Source organism: Pavona decussata, unplaced genomic scaffold, assembly GCF_977016875.1.
Source record: "Pavona decussata unplaced genomic scaffold, jaPavDecu1.1 SCAFFOLD_16, whole genome shotgun sequence".
NCBI lineage: Eukaryota > Metazoa > Cnidaria > Anthozoa > Scleractinia > Agariciidae > Pavona > Pavona decussata.
Genome location: NW_028145439.1, coordinates 3,703,727 through 3,720,000, shown reverse-complemented (window position 1 = coordinate 3,720,000; position 16,274 = coordinate 3,703,727). Strand labels below are relative to the sequence as shown.

The 16,274-nt window shown below is 38.3% G+C and overlaps 1 protein-coding gene and 1 long non-coding RNA gene across 5 annotated transcripts in view; one reads left to right on the top strand and one right to left on the bottom strand.

Moving 5' to 3' along the window:
* The window catches only part of LOC146487407 (uncharacterized), a 4,799-nt gene extending 3,514 nt beyond the window's left edge, over positions 1-1,285 (bottom strand). For all 4 annotated transcript variants that reach the window (XR_014857825.1, XR_014857826.1, XR_014857830.1 and 1 more), the window contains exons 1-2: positions 1,093-1,285; positions 233-333 (exon numbers count right to left, since the gene is read on the bottom strand). This is a non-coding gene — a long non-coding RNA (uncharacterized LOC146487407). The remainder of the gene's footprint in view (positions 1-232; positions 334-1,092) is intronic.
* A 3,797-nt stretch (positions 1,286-5,082) lies between these two features.
* The window catches only part of LOC146487406 (uncharacterized), a 31,106-nt gene continuing 19,914 nt past the window's right edge, over positions 5,083-16,274 (top strand). Inside the window, exons 1-9 of the mRNA XM_085089050.1 lie at positions 5,083-5,191; positions 6,847-6,926; positions 7,821-7,967; positions 8,591-10,391; positions 11,363-11,614; positions 12,081-12,298; positions 13,105-13,212; positions 15,503-15,545; positions 16,125-16,234. Coding sequence (XP_084945176.1) covers positions 5,104-5,191; positions 6,847-6,926; positions 7,821-7,967; positions 8,591-10,391; positions 11,363-11,614; positions 12,081-12,298; positions 13,105-13,212; positions 15,503-15,545; positions 16,125-16,234 — 2,847 coding nt within the window. The 5' untranslated portion in view covers positions 5,083-5,103. The remainder of the gene's footprint in view (positions 5,192-6,846; positions 6,927-7,820; positions 7,968-8,590; positions 10,392-11,362; positions 11,615-12,080; positions 12,299-13,104; positions 13,213-15,502; positions 15,546-16,124; positions 16,235-16,274) is intronic.

Below are 16,274 nucleotides of genomic sequence, written 5' to 3'. Positions count from 1 at the left end.
ATTCACTGTGTAATCAGCGAAAAAACATTTAAAAATATACTTATCGGGCCCGATAACTTACCGGGACTTTCGAGAAACGGGCCCCTCAGGCCTGTACTCAACTGAGTTGACGATTTAGTATGGAAATATAAACATTTGTATCGGAGCTTTATCGCTGGTTGTTTTAAGTGGGTAGAACTGACATTAAACTGTCTAGCAAAGAAAGAAGGAAAGGAAGACAAACGGAACTTACATTTGAATATCCATTTCTCCGTGTTTGTTTGTCAACATAGTTTGGATCTGGAATCCTTTCTTCTTTTTTGACTGGATGTATAGTTCTGCATTTCTATAAAGCTACGGAAAAACAAAGTAAATTAGAAATAAATGTTTATCGTTTAGTCCCAGTTTCAAAATTATACGTCCGCATGTGCGCCGTTAACAGCCTTTTCAGAACTACCCCTGAAAATTGAGCTGTACCCGTGAGACAATTTCTAACTCAGTTCCGTGTGGGAGAGTCAGTTGCTTAGTCAATTTACCTACCCAGGGACAGATTTGATAAATTCGATCCAGATTCCACCGTTTTGGGAAATATCACCTCAGTTAGTTAACAAACAAACCTGAGATCCGATTCTTGTGCAACTCACCATGCACAATTCTTTGTCCAAAATATGTTATAGTACGTTACCAAGAGAGCCCCACGCCTTAAACAAACTTGGAATGTGTCAACCAATTCGCTGCTAGGGGCCCAGTCGGGAAAAATCATACATTCAAGGGACAAATGGCATTTTCTTCTCACTACTTAGGCCAAATATAGTCTGAGATGAACTTTGCAGTATATGAGATAAGCGTTTCTTTCAAATTACTGAGGCATTTTCTCAAAAATGTTACTTCAGGAATTCACACACTTCAAAATTTTTCGTAATTTAATTGAATAAATGAAATTTTCGACTTATCATATTTAGTCCCGTTTTCCTCACTTTTCTTCCTTTTTGCTCGCATCTTATCGGGTCAACTAGAAAACGTTTATTCGGATCACTAATACGAGAAATTAAGCTAAGCCGCAAAGTTTGTCAAAATGTGCTATTTATACCGATAACGACAAAAAAAACTTACCCATGTAGATCGATGCAAAGGCTTTGCATCATCTAACATTTTAAACATATGGTTTTCGTTGCACAAAAAAGCATTCCTGTTCGCTTTTTCGTGCAATGGGTATCGTCTTGCTATGCCTTGACTCAATAACAAGGTTAAAACCCCCGAAACGTTAACGTTAAAACTTGTTGAAACTTTGAAAATTATTTGAAACTTGACTTCACTTGCTTGCAGCGCGAGCGGCGCGTGTGCGCACCTTTTTCCCGCCAGCGGCGCGTGTGCGCACCTTTTTCCCGCCAAAACGACTGGTTACCAGATCATCGCGGTAAACATTTACGCACGCGTAGTATTGATGTTTTGGTAATTCGCGAAAATGTCATTTTTACGAGCAACCTTCCGACCTTCCGACTAACTTAAATCATGGCCTAAATGCTATTTTTCGCCTCATTTACACTCGATTGAAAGTGCCTTTAATGTAATGTTTATTACTTTCTCATCTGAAAGAACACGTCTCTGAAAGACGTTTCGTGAAAAAAAAAAAAAATCGATTTTCTTAGTCTTCTCTTGGTTCTTCTCGGAGCTGTGACGTAGATTAAGGAACACCTGACTTCAATTTCGTCCTAGCTGTTCAATATTCCTTTCTGTGTCAGAACTCTCTTCAGCTGATCCATGACATTGCAGATATAACACGAAAGTCGACAACAATATAGTACCAACACTCACTATTTTCCATCCACTTCGTTTGCAACACTCTAGCGCTGGTTCCTGAATCTAAGTCACATGACGTCCGTCGGTCTTGCCATGGCCCAGTTAGCGGCCTGGGTAGACCGTAAAATTACAGGATTAAAGAAATTGTCGAATAATTGCGTTTTCTACAAATTGAAACATTTTTTCGCAGACGTTCTTAGGGAGATGTGTAGATTCAGGTGAGAGAATAAAAAATAAAAAAAAATAATGCAAAGGCACTTTAAGTGTGAAGATGTGACCTGATGAAATTATGGGGTGATCTAATTGGCATGCGCATAATTTTTTTTTCTCGTCAGTGGGAAATATGTAAATGGCTGGACCAAAGAAAACTGTAAATTTTTGACAAGCCCTTGGAAGCGGTCCATGGCGGGGTGTTCACTTGCTCTTCCAATTTGGTAGGAAATTCGTTGCATTTATGTATTTAATTCTGGTCTGATTCATCCGACCCTTCTCATCTAGGCATGGTTTCCGCAGGGCAAAGCAAATTCAGTGGCCTAAGAGCATGATAGCAAAAGGTGCTTTGGACAGCAAATGAGTTCATCAACTTGGAATGTTTAACATTGCAACAACATTACTTACCCGGGCGCTCCATCGACTTAACAGGTCCTACCCAAATCGGAGCATTTTTGCTCGTTAGATAGATACTGCCACAATCTCAGGCCAGTGTCAACTGTACATCTCTTCAGGGACGAGACCTTCACCATCACTTTAAAATCTTCAAAACTGTCCGAATCCTGGCGCAGTGTGGCAAACTCTTGACAGACTTATCCCCGTATAAAGTTTTCAGAGGCCAATCTTCGATCGAAATTTAAGTTGTCTTTCAGTTCGTAGAACAGCAAATGAAATGACCGTTAAGAATTTTAAAAACCCGTTTTGAGCTGAGGTGCGCATGTGCGAATAAATTTTTGATACAACCATTGTGTAAGGAAATATCTCTACATTGGTGCGTGTTTCAGTTCAGTATAGATTAGCATATTTTAAAATGCTGAGATTTTTGCCACTTACGAAACAAAAAAGGCGAAAACGAGGCATCACAGGACCGTGACAGCTTAGCCCTGGCACTGATTCATACGCCGTAACCATTAAAGCTTTCTTTAACAACCAGATATACACTGTACTTTGTTACTCCTTTTAGCCACTCATATTGAAGAGAAGAGTATTACTTCCTGACTTGCTCTTTGCGTATTTGCTTTATAAGCTGATCAGTTACTGCATCTTTTGCCAGTTATTTGAGCGGCTAGAATGGCATTCGACACAAATGAAACGCATGGTACAAACTAAGGTTTGGTCCCCAAAACGCACGCAAACAACGAATAAATAAGAGAGTATAGACAACTTAGTGCGCGACTTGGTCCTAATTTGACAGCAAGCGCAGTCGAGCAGCTCAGTTGGTAAAGCCTCAGATTTTAAAATAATAAACTGTTTATTGATCGGAACCTTTTTTTTTTATTTTTCTGAACGCGAGTTTCACGTGCATTTTAAGATAAAGATCAACGATAAGAACATATGACTTTCCATAATTTTCTTATCGTTCGGATCTCTATTAGAAGCCCTCACAAGGCGTAGCCAAAATGCACTTACAATGCGACGCGCCTTACCGTGGCCACCCAACAAACTTCTTTTTGATAGATGAGTTAATCGTTTGTCTCACGATTGAGTCACAAAGATGTGGATCGCGATCCACATCTTTGTGACTCAATCGTGAGACAAACGATTAACTCATCTATCATTTTAAACCACGATGACAAACACCTTTTATAATATTAAACTTCTTTTTACAAGTTTTCCAAAAAAAGTTCAGTTGTTGGGTGGCCACGGTAAAGCGCGTCGCACTGTAACCTGCGCGAAGATGTCTTTCCGCTCAAGGGAAATAGGAGACGTCGAAGACGTCTGCGTGCAGGCCGAAACGCACGCGGCACCGAGAAAACAGTTTATTTGTTGAATTTATACATTCTTCATATATTCTTGGGAGAATAACGCTTCGGTTATATTAAGGTTATCACATTGAACACTGTAATTTTTAAGTCTCAAATAGTAAATCTTACCGAATGTTTCCAACTGCGGGTAACCACTTAAGTCGACATCTTAAATGTGAACACTTGTACTGTAGGCAACAGCAAATAATTATAACCGAAACTAACAAATCGGCAAGTTATGGGACGCGACTCAAAATTAGCCCCCGATTGGGTTTACGAAATTGTAAATAATTGTTATATGCGGAAAACATTTCAAAAATGACCTGTAAAGATAAAAATACATAAAAATACACTCTTTTTTTCATAAGAACGTCTAATTTGGGGGCTGAGGCTGAACGTTCTTATTATTTTTGTTAATTTGAGCCTGAAAGGTTCCTAATTCTTAGTTATATGTTATAGTATTTCAATAAATCTATGCAGACGTGACCAATACATGTCACCTATTATTTGGGTTGATTGGGCAATATAGACTGAAAGTTTTACATGTATCATTTTATCCGTATTTCAAACTGTCCATTTTAAACACATTTGGTCGTAACAGAAGCTTATGCTCCTGGTCGTAATTAAAAAGTGTTCAGCTGACTCTCAGCCTGGGTAATGTTCTTAGTATGTTCTTAAAATTTTAGTTCATCTCAGCCTTAACCTGACGTTCTTACCAAAATAGGCTCTTACAAAAAAAAGAGTGTAAAATGAAAATGAATACCACATTTTCTCGAACTACAGCGGCTGGTATGGGAGCTTATTTCAAATTTTAAACTTTTGTTTGTCCAACTTCCAAAAAAAGTTAGGTTCTTTTTTCTGTGGTGGGAAACGAAAAGTTATTCAACTAGCTTCAGTTGCCACAGTTCTTATCCTCTATTTACCGTTGACAGGTTACTTTTTATTTCAATTTTCATGCCAAAAATGGAAAATAGAACTTTATTTGATGCTGCGACTGCCAAAAAAAATCCCCCAAAAGAAAATTCCCAGAAACACTTGCGACAACATTCATGCAGAAACTGACTGCGTTTCCATAGCATCAAGGACAGCATCTTTTACACGTAGTAGGTGGGGGTAAGGAGTTGCTCATACAATTTTGCTTCCACTATTAACCGATTTTATTGCAGTTTTTGGCATCATAATAGTCTGATATCTTTCTTGGATTAAGTGTTTTTCATCTCATCAACTTTTTGCTAAAAAATCTACGTTTTATTTGGTTTTGAATTAAAACAGCTGTTAACCCCTCCCCCCGTTAAATTACTCTCGAACCGACACGTCAGCTGCGTAACAATCACGAGCACGCGCAGATTGGGAAAATGTTTCGTCCAACATGGCGGACACTTTGGTGAGGCTAATAATTTTTCTCCTTTTTATTAGTTTTCGACCGATAACGTCCGATGCAGACCTAAATCAAAGAGGTAAGTCACTTAAGCGTCTTTTTAAACCCCTTTCTTCTTTGAAGGGATTTTTATTTCGGAGAAAAAAGTGTGTCAAGCCGGCTTGTGGTTCGCGCACGGAGGGCATGTGTTTGAATGACTAAAGAGAAAACTTTTGGTTAACTCGCTAAAAATATGACTTTTCTAGCTTCTTTCAAGGAGAATGGACTGTTTCTGAAAGAAAATGAGAGGAAAATTTTGCAAAGACATTTCCCTTTCGCGCATCCAATTTTCGTTCGATGGGACCGATTTAGCTCAGTGCCCGGGGATTCTTTCCGCTATCAATTGTTCCTAAGTTTCTATTGATCATGGTAGCCGGCTTTTACCATATGTTGTTACCTTTTCGTTTATTTGAGTAAACAAACAAGGTATTTCCTCATGGCAATGAAGCTGTGCCTTAAAATTGACTTTGAGGATTTATTCGCCTTGAGCAACTGTCATGTTTCAAGTTTTTGTGACCAGACAAAAGAAAAAATGGGGGGAGGGTGGAGAGGAGGCATAGGGCAGTGAACGTTCTGATGATACTGTGGAAAAGATGAGATTACAAAGGACAGAAAATAAATGAAGTGACTGGTATTTGGGCACTTGGCACAGTGACCATATAAATTTGAAAAAATAAAATAATAATAGTCGGCATTCACAACGAATTTCCTGCAGGGTTTAGAATTTGCAAAAATCATGTAAACTTGGGCAGATCTTGATGATGCCCACACAAAAAATGAGAGTTTAATTAAGTACAAACATCCAGCACCAATGATATATAACAATGTTAGCACTCTAGCTACTGGACTAATATTATTATAAAGGAAATTTCCATTTCTTGTAACTACATGTATGTGTACTGTAGTATGTTAAAAACTAAGTTTGAAAATAGAATATACTACTTTGAAGGACATGAATTCTGTATGTACAAATTCTGAGTGGCATATTCAGAAATTCTTATGCAGCATTTCGAATGAATTTGATTTTTTGTATAACAAGCCTTTCAAATTGGTTCTTTCCATTTGACAAATGGAAAGCATCTTCAGATCTGTGCCATTTTTCAGTAACTGGTACAGTACTCAACTTGGCAACTCACAATACTTAAACATTGAGAGCATTATGGTGCAAATTATGTGTCACACAACAACAACAGCAACATACAGTGTAATAATATACACTTAACGTATGGTCCCGAGGGAAACAGGTAGTTTTGTTTTCCCGAGAGTCCTGAGAGGACTGGAGGAAAAACAAAACTAACTAGTTTCCCGAGGGACCACCTATTAAGTGCTTTGTTATAGATTTAGACTTTCCCTTTAACAATCACAGCAAAACAAACAAACAAACAAACAAACAACTGAGAGGGCAACAACTGCGGAATTGTATCCCGGTTGGGATACATTTGTATTTGATCAGGGACACATGGCCAAGAATAAACCAATCACAGTGCTTGTTTTGTTGAGTGAAAGTCTAGGTATATAACAATAATTATTGTTTAACAAATGCAGACAAGTTGTAGTGGCTTATTAAGGCAGATAACTAATGCTTTTTTAAAACACTTCCCAAATGACAATGAATAAAAACAACATTATTTGTAAAATAATTAGTACTATAGGTTAAATATTATCTATATATACATTATCTGTTTGATATTTCAGAGTCTAATGTTAATATTGACCAGCATGTGAGGGAAGAATCCACAGCTGGTAAGCGATCTGAGGAAGATCGTCAAGATCAGGTACAGTGTTCTTTTAAGCACCACCGATGAATTTTTAACTGAGATTTCACACCATAAAGGGCATTGATTTCATATATTTTCCTGTATTTTCAGCCATGTGTTCGATGAAAAATCTAAAATATTGAAACTTTACAAACAGTCTAGAAATTGCCTAGAAGACATTAGAGGCCTTTTAATTGGCAGGACATAGAGACTATAAAACAGTTCTTCACTTGGTTTACAAACATTCCCTGGGATGCTAAAATGGTGTTGTTTTCTGAGACTGCATTTTGAATTATGTATTGGTGGAAATAAGCTGATTATTTTGATGTCTGGGACAGGTAAAATAGAATAAAGATGTTTTGTGAAAAGGGATTGGTGTATTTGGATCCTTCTTTTGTTTGTCAAAATTTATTGTCCATTGGCTTTTTTTTTAGTGAAATTAGTTGGTCTGTCTATTGTTTGTCTGTTTTGTTGACGTCATTAACAAGTCGTTTGTAGGGTGCAGGTAGCTGTTGGCAAGAGCTCAGTGGTGTTTATTCTTAGTTAGTAAACTAACTTTCCAGAGTTTTGTTCATTAATTGTCTGTGGAACCGAGGTTACATTTTTTTTTAAAGCAAATGCCTGGATTGCAAACTTTATTGAAGTACAACTGGGACAAATGAACATTGTTGTTCATTATCACAGAATTGAGACTGAAATACTGTAGGTTATTTATTCAGGAAATTTCATTACTTATTGGTTTCTTAAAGAATTTTTCTTAAGTTAGCAAGACCATTGTTTTTTGGTGTTATTACAATTATTTTGCAAATGGCAAATACATATAAAACTAGTTAGAGCAAAGTGCAATGTAAGGATTTTTTGGAATTCAAAGAGACTTTGTATCTTCTACAAGTGTTTCTCGATCTCTTGCAGGCCTCAGCAGCAGAAAATGCTGACAAAGTAGAAACCCAGGAAAGCCCTGGCTTTCTTTCTCAGATAATTTCTGAGATAGCAGCTCCTTTATATGAGGAAGAAGAAGACTTCCTCTCGGAGGAGAACAGTAAAGATTCAGACACCAAGGTTGGTGAATGGACAGGTTATCTTTTCTATGCATTGTCCAGTAGGCTCTTTTCACAATGGTCTTGTTCATTTTACTACAATTACCAGAATCCTTATAGTTTCTTTTCTTTGTAGTGTCTTTTGTAGTTTCTTTTGTCTTTTCTTTGTAGTTTTCATTAGTAAAATTAACAAAAAAATCTGAGATGAGTTATGGTATTGTAGTTGTAGTAAAATGATGCTATCATGAAAATAGCCTTGGAATTAATAATCTAATAGTCTTGATATCCATATTAATCCACATGTCAATTCTTGGGACAAAGTCAGATGTTCTGGGCCAAGGGTGCAGAATTCTTCAGCGGTACTTGTCCCAGGGTAGAGGGCCAGGGTAATTCAAAAGAACTTCGTAGGGTTCATGTTGTAATTTAATTCATAATTGCTCATTTGATGTTGTTTTATACTTTGAGTTTCCTACATGATTGTATTTACTCCTGTTGGGAGTAGGTTTTTTGCACTAAAATATACAAAGAAAGACAGTACTCTTTACTACTATTATTTAACATTGACAGGCTGCTATTTTTGTTTGTTTGTTGTTCTTGGTCTTTATTATTTTATTTCTAAAGATGTATGTTATATTTTGTTATTAGAATCTAGATGAAGCTGCTGAAGACAGCAGTGATGATAGCCCCAAAGAACCTCAAGAAAATGTGCCAGACACATTGGAGGGGAGAGGGCAATTGGAACAAGACATTCCACAATTTACAGTTTCTAAGTATTTGAAATCTGTCACCGAGGATTCCCAGACTGCACGGACTACTGACAGTAGCGAAGGTGCGGATGAGAGTAAAAAAATATGGCCGGATGTTGCCTCTGTGCCGTATGTGTCCTCTAGGACAGATTCAGATTCAGCAAAAACTGCTGAAAATAAAGAGGAAATTGATAGCAACAGCAATGATGATATTCAACAAGATAATCAAGAACATCATGAACTTACAGAACCAGCAACAAGTTCGGAGCTGTCGGATGAGGATCTGGAGCACCTAAGGGTAAAAAGCAAGGGCTCAACTGGTGGCGAGGAGGACACGCTTAGGGATGAAGACCCTAAAGTTGAGCAGGTAGGGGATACTACAGACCTGAACAGACAGGGGGTTGATGAGGTAGAAAGTCAAACAAAAGGAGACCACATGGAAGATGATGGTTTGGACCTCTTACAGGTTAAAAGTAAGGCTCCAACAGAAGAAGGTGTTGTTGACAGTGGGGTTGAGAGGTTACGGAAGGGTTCAGAAGTGGACCAGAAGCTGACTGATCAAGGGGAAACTCCTGATCCTGATGATCCAGCGGAAACTCCTGATCATGGAACCCCTGATTCTGAAGCGGGGAGAAAAGCAGATCAGAAGATGGGAAAGGAAGATAATGGAGAACAAATGGATAAAGAGAAAGACCACCTGGAACCTACGCTCTCAGCTGAAGATGTGGCCAAAATGCCTAATGTTGAGAGGGCAGAGGAACATTTAGAATCGGATCAGCAGAATGTTGGCAATGATGACAACATAGATGGAGGAGTGAAGTCTCACGGCGATGATAACATGGTTCAAGGTAGTGAGGTGAAAAAGCCAATTGAAGGGGAACCAGTGGAGGGAGAAATGAAACAAGAAACAAGAAACGAAGAACAGGAAATGTTGAGAAAGCAAAAAGAAGAATTTCAAAGAAAGGCTGCCATGGCTGAAGAAAAGAAACAGAGGGATAAACAAGAACGGCTGCAAAGGTTAGAAAGTTTGAGAAAACAGCTTAAAGAAGTTGAGCTCAGTGAGAAAATGGAAGCAGAAAGAGTGCAGAAGAACAAAGAAGAGCTGCAGCTGAAACTGGAGATGCTGAGAAAGCAGCAAGATAAAGGAGGGCACAAGGAGAAAATGCCAGATGATCAGGTGGTTCGCCAGAAGATTCATAATGGCAAAGGGAATGTGATTAATAACATGAGAAAGGAAGAGGGGCAAGTTAAAAAGAATGAAAAGCTTCTGGGCAAAGTAAAGAAAGAAATGCTGGACAGAAAGACTGAAAAGCATCCAGAGAAAAGAGAGAAAGTGCAAGTTACGACAACGGGGAAGCCACCAGATGAGGTGCATGTGCAGGAGCCAAATGATGGAAAAGTCCCTGTGAAAAGCAAGCAGGAACAAGCATCATTGGACGAAGGTGGCGGTGGCAAGGATGATGAACGGAAGTTAAAAGGAGCAAAGCTAGACAAAGAGGAAGCTGAATTGAAAAAGAAGCTGGAATTGCTCAATGAGGAACGGAGAAAGTTTGAAAAAATGGCAGAAGAGTACAAGATAGACAAACGTGGAAAACAGCCAAAGATTCAGAAAGAGCAGGAGCACACACGGCAAAGGCTTCTCAAGGAAAGTCCAAAATCACCTGTGAAGAAACAAGAGGTGCCAGCTAAAGTTGATCAAGGTATGTTTGAATGTATTAAATTGGACCGCTATTGGAGCTAAGATTGTGCTAGTCTGGCCAGACAGTATCCATACCCCACCCATGAAAGGCTCAGGTTTAAACTGTTACCCCACCATCCCCCTACAATTAGCAATCCTTCTGGAAAATACAAATTTAACACAGAATTGTTGACTTTGAGACCCCATTACCCTTTGAAATTTTCTATGACCTTCTGTGGGGTGGTGGGGGTGATGGACATTTGGGGCACCACATAGCTATAGCTGTTACAGTTTAAAACAGCCCAATGCATTGGCTCAAAAAAAAAAAAAAAAACAATAGTAGACCAATGAATAAATGGACCCAATACGCTCAGTCAAAATTTGTTGTTACAACATTGAAGGGAACAGGGAGAAAGAAAGAAGGAGACTGTTTATGACTTAGCGTGCAGCTCTGAAACAATAGAGCTGTGTGATATACAGGTCCAAGGAAATTAGAGGTTTTCTAAAGAGCTGCATGCTATCAGGGATGTTTAATGGAGCCACACCTTTTTCCTTTGAGGTCATATACTTAAGGACTGTCATCAAGTTTTTAGGAAAGCTGGGTCTTCACGGAAAGAAACCAGTCGTAAAGAAAAGAAAGTTTCAGAAGCCTTCTGTCTTTTAGTCATCCTCAGTAGCCTGGTTTTAATGGCTGGGAACAACTTGATGAAAGGTTGACACTTATAACTAACAATCTGGAGAAAATCTGCAGAAAATGAGTTCAAAAAACACTTAAAGGGGTTTTTAACAATGACTGTTGAACTAGTTTTTGGACTATTCATTGAGTTTCTTTTTGTGTGCGCACATCAAACCCACAGCCTACAGTGTATCTTAAAAACCAACTGTATAGTACAAGTAAAAGCATTTTAATGAATTGACCTCCAGGTTGCCAGCTGTAGATACCACATGCTGACTTCTAGGTTGACCATTTTTCTCTTTACCATTTTTCATTAGCTTCCATCTTGCTTCCGGTATCTTCTACTAGTATTATCAGTAGCTGGACACCCACTCCTCCTGTTAAAAAGATTGTTCCCACCAAGACTAAGACATCCACTCCTGCCACAAGCTCAACAACAAAGGCGGCTCCAGACCCTGTTGTTGTCACCAAGGAAACCTTACAGGCCACTGCGTCCTCAACAACTGCTTCAACAGCCCCGGTCATGCCAGCTTCAAGGACTTATACTCCTAAAGTCGGCCGCCCAGAAGGTACAGATGTCATCCTTTCATTACTCTCTACTCTCTACCCTTCTGTTTTGAGTTAGCCATTCTCTCACAAAGGCAATATCCTGTCCTAAAAAACCTTGTAACTCTCAAATGAAAGGGAAAAAAAACCCAACAACAACAAACACTTTCTGCTAGGCCAAAGGAAAAATCCGGTTTAAATTCCTAGTTCCCCAGGCATGGTGCATGGTCAAATGCCTGAGGGTTCAAAATGCTTGGTGCATTATAGAAGTGTATTAGCCAGGTAGGTTGTGTACAAAGTGCCCAACAGAGCATGGCCATTGCTCACAAAATTTTGCCTGGATAGATTAATTTTTGTCTGGAAAAGTGGATGGCTCCCAGTTTGTAGTGCAAAGAGAAGTTTTAAATGTTGATGCAATGTTTTACTGGGGTTTTTAATGCATTAAAACATTGAAATCTGATTAGTGTGAACTCTTAAATTTTCTGTCAGGTGAAAAAGTAGCTGAACCCCCTGAAAAGGTTTTTTCAGGTGAAACTCAGCCTCTTGAGAATGCTGCCAAAGAGAACGTTACAACTCAGTCTGCCTACGCTGCCTTCATGCAAGCCTTTCGCAATTTTCACAAGTCATCATTTCAAGTGTTGCTTGCATATTGGCCAGCTGTAAGGAATGCAACAAGAGATGTACTGGCATATGTAGGACTTGACTCAGTAAGTATTGAGCACTTCAAGCCCAGTTTACTGTACCAGAATAATGAAATTAATTGGTTTTCAAAAAGGGAGCTGACTCAGACATCATGATTGTTCTCTAGTCCAACCTCAGGAGTGCTGTTCTTTTAGAGTATCTAAATTTTGAAGAATTGAACATTTATTCTTATTAATGGTAGCATTATAGGTAGGCAAGTTAGAATACCACCAATTTCTCTCAATGATTAAGCTACTCTGGTGCAGAAATGTTGTTTGTTCCATTAATTTCATAAAGTTGGTGAAATACCAGTTTGAAGCTACTGTGTTGTACTGTACTGTACTACATTGTGCAAGTTTACAACTTTTAATTATCTTTCTATGATACAGTTAAAGATCTTATGAGGATGCTTTAATTCAACCAATACTCTCCAACTGCACTGTAAAATAGAGTTAGAGTGTTTTTCTGTTGAGACTTGAGCTTACATGTACAGCTGTAGGAGACAGCAAGTCTCTTGGTTATCACTAAGTTCTTGTAAGCTGAAGCTTCATCAGATGGTTACAGCTGTGGAGTACTGGGTCCTTGTCCAATGCCACCTGCCTTGTTTCAGTAGGCTTTAGTTGAAAGGATTGACCCAGGATTTTGGCAATTTAATAGTGATACTGTAAAAGCTACAAGTATTTCAGCCCTTCATTACAGATGTATGTTTATACCATGCAAGGTGCATGATTATACACAATTATGTACATTACAGACAACACCTTTCTTTGAATCTTTTTTCTTTTTTTTTGTAGTTCGGTGAATACTAAAAAAGTTTTTTTCCTTACCCCAGATGTTTGAACAGGTGTGTGATGACTTGGCAAATGTACACCCAGCAGTCCTCTTAGCCACGTTTTTGTTTGGAACTCTTGGCATCCTTTACTTTATGTGGTCTCTCACTGTAAGTACTGTACATTTTCCATTTATAATGCTTTAAATTTGTCTTTTAACATTTGCACACAATCGACAGCCATTTCTACAATGTGTGTACAGCATGCAGATATGCAGATTATATCTTTTGTAATTGACCTGTGAGGGACAAGTGGGCCACCCATGGAGATTTAACAGACCTATCACATTGCAAAAGGGGGTCTCATGTATTTGGAGTAACAATAAGTTCTTTAGATTAACACGAGGAAGAGTTTTTCACCTGATTTTCAGACAGTGAGGGGGCAGCTGAATTTTTTTATAACAGACTTTGAGATGTTTGGAAATCAAAATAATAACATGGTTTCTCAAATAGCATTTAGCAATTCTAGGAGAAATCCAGAGCCAAAATTCACCAAATTTTATCACAATTTATTGAGACCACATTTTTCTACTTTGTCAGGATTTCCTTCATAAATAATATTGTTAAAATGAGCTTGAGAACTTCTTATCCACAGATTTACAGTACATGTAGATTTGGCAATGGAGTGGCAGTGCAAAAGTTACTTAATAGGAGGCAGGTACAAAAGTCGGAACGGATCAACTCGGACTGCCAGTCTGGGTCGGATCAACTCGGATCAACTCGGATCGCTTGGGATCATGAAAAAAACATAAAATTAAATGAAATTGAAACTTTTACCCATTTGAAGGTTAAAATTCCGGTCAAAAATGGGCCAAACTAAGAAAGACTCGCGACGTTTCTATGTGTCATGCTGTGTAGGTAAGCCTCCATTTTGTATTCTAAGTTCCAGTTCCTCTCGGACTCGTCTCAAGATCCCGCCGCGTCGATCTCCACGATCATGGACCCAGATGAAGGTAAAATCTAGGCCATCTTTGTCAGTGAATTTGTATCTGTCCACCAAAATGATAAATTCAGTCATAACCCATTATGGGGTTATGAAGGTAAAATCTAGGCCATCTTTGTCAGTGAATTTGTATCTGTCCACCAAAATGATAAATTCAGTCATAACCCATTACGCTACATGATCAATGTGCACAACACTCACCTCGCCCTCTTTGCTTTCTCACAAAAAAAAAAACATCACCTGCTGTGAACAATTAGAAAATATATACATTCTTAATTACTGAAACTATCATTTTGGTGGACGGATACAAATTCACTGACAAAGATGGCCTAGATTTTACCTTCATCTGGGTCCATGATCGTGGAGATCGACGCAGTGGGATCTCGAGACGAGTCCGAGAGGAACTGGAACTTAGAATACAAAATGGCGGCTTGACTACACAGCACGACACGGAGAAACGTCGCGAGTCTTTCTTAATTTGGCCCATTTTTGACCAGAATTTTAACCTTCAAATGGGTAAAAGTTTCAATTTCATTTAATTTTATGTTTTTTTCATGATCTGAGGCGATCCGAGTTGATCCGAGTTGATCCGACCCGGACTGGTAGTCCGAGTTGATCCGGTCCGGCTTTTGTACCTGCCTCTTAATAGGTCTGTTATTTTCAAACAACTCCTTAAAAAAGCTATTCAATACTGTCTATCAAAGCTCTTTGTAAAAGGAAGATAGACTCCCCCACACCAAGATTGAAATTCTAGTGCAAATTTTATCTACCAATACTGTATATATAGTTATATTTTATTGGTGGTAATTCTGCAATGCCACACTTCTAGAATAAGCACTATACCCTTAACATTCTTCTATGTCTAATGATCATTTATAGTGATACATGGCCCAGTAAATTAAGCTCAAAGCAATTTCCAGTTTAAATACAGCTGGTCTTCAGTTCTTGGTCATGAAGAATGGTTATACTGTACTCACAACAGTCAGTGCCTAATACAAAACCAAAAATTAGCTTGTTAAAGGGGCAGTATCATGGGAGATCGATGGGAGATATCATGATTTTCGGCCAAAATTCACTAAATTTAAATTTTGAACACTGTGTTAATTAATTTCTCAATCGCTAATTTAAAGAAATATTAATAGTGATTCTAAGACGAAAGGTTGAACCAAAACATAGTACAACCAGCGATTTTTAGTGCGTTGCAACAGCGAAATTTGAAAACGCCTGCCAGACGTTTTCAAATTTGAACCCCTCTCTATCTTGGTCATCTGCCAGCGAAAATATCCGTGGATACTTTCTTTGCATTCTGATAGTCTTTTAATGGACTTTTGTCATTACATCTTGGCTGCTATCAACCGAATAGCATCTTTCCGATTTTCGATGTGTTACTAAAAATAGCGTGATACTGTCCCTTTAAGTTCTTGTGAAAGTGATAAGTGTTGGTATTGTATTTGGCAGTTTGGCAGAACAAAACAGGGAGCACAAGGACCTCATCTTCGTGGTAAGTGACAAGTTCAACCATTATTTGACTGACTTAACTACCAAGTGACCTTTAATTTAAATTGACAGTTCTTGCAATGTTTGCAAGCTACAGTGTATGTTATTTTGAAATTCAAAAAGGGCAATTAGAAAGTTTTTTTTTTCATTTGTAAACTAACTCAAACCTCAACCTAGTTGCTCTCTTTGGATTCTTCAATTGACATTTTCTTATACATGTAATTTCAGCAGCTATATGAAGTACACAGAGACTTTTTTTGGAGGACAGTTACAATTTTTCTGAGCAGGATCCAATGATATTTAAATTTTATAGGAGTCTCTGATTTAATCCTATTATGCTAATACAGCAAGTTGGCGAAAGTCGACTGAAAAGGCCTTGAGTCAGTAGCAGTGCTTTGGTATTCTTGTAAAAAGCAATGATCACTACTTTTAATATCAGTTGCTACTAAAAATCAGTTGCTCAAGTTATTGCTATTTTAATATACATTTACATGTGTTATCACCAGCAACTTTGTTTTGCGGTTTTCACTGCTAAATGTAAACAAATTATTTTTAACAGTTTTATTGTTGCATTGTGTTTCAGATGTTCTGAGAAGCCAACTGGCCAGGATTCGTATCTTAGAGGAAGAAGTGAAAGTATCTTCTACCCAAGAACTGGACGCATTGAATGCCCGTGATAAGGCCATCAAAGAGGTACAGTGTCTTTTGTATTGCTGTAATTAGCACACAATGG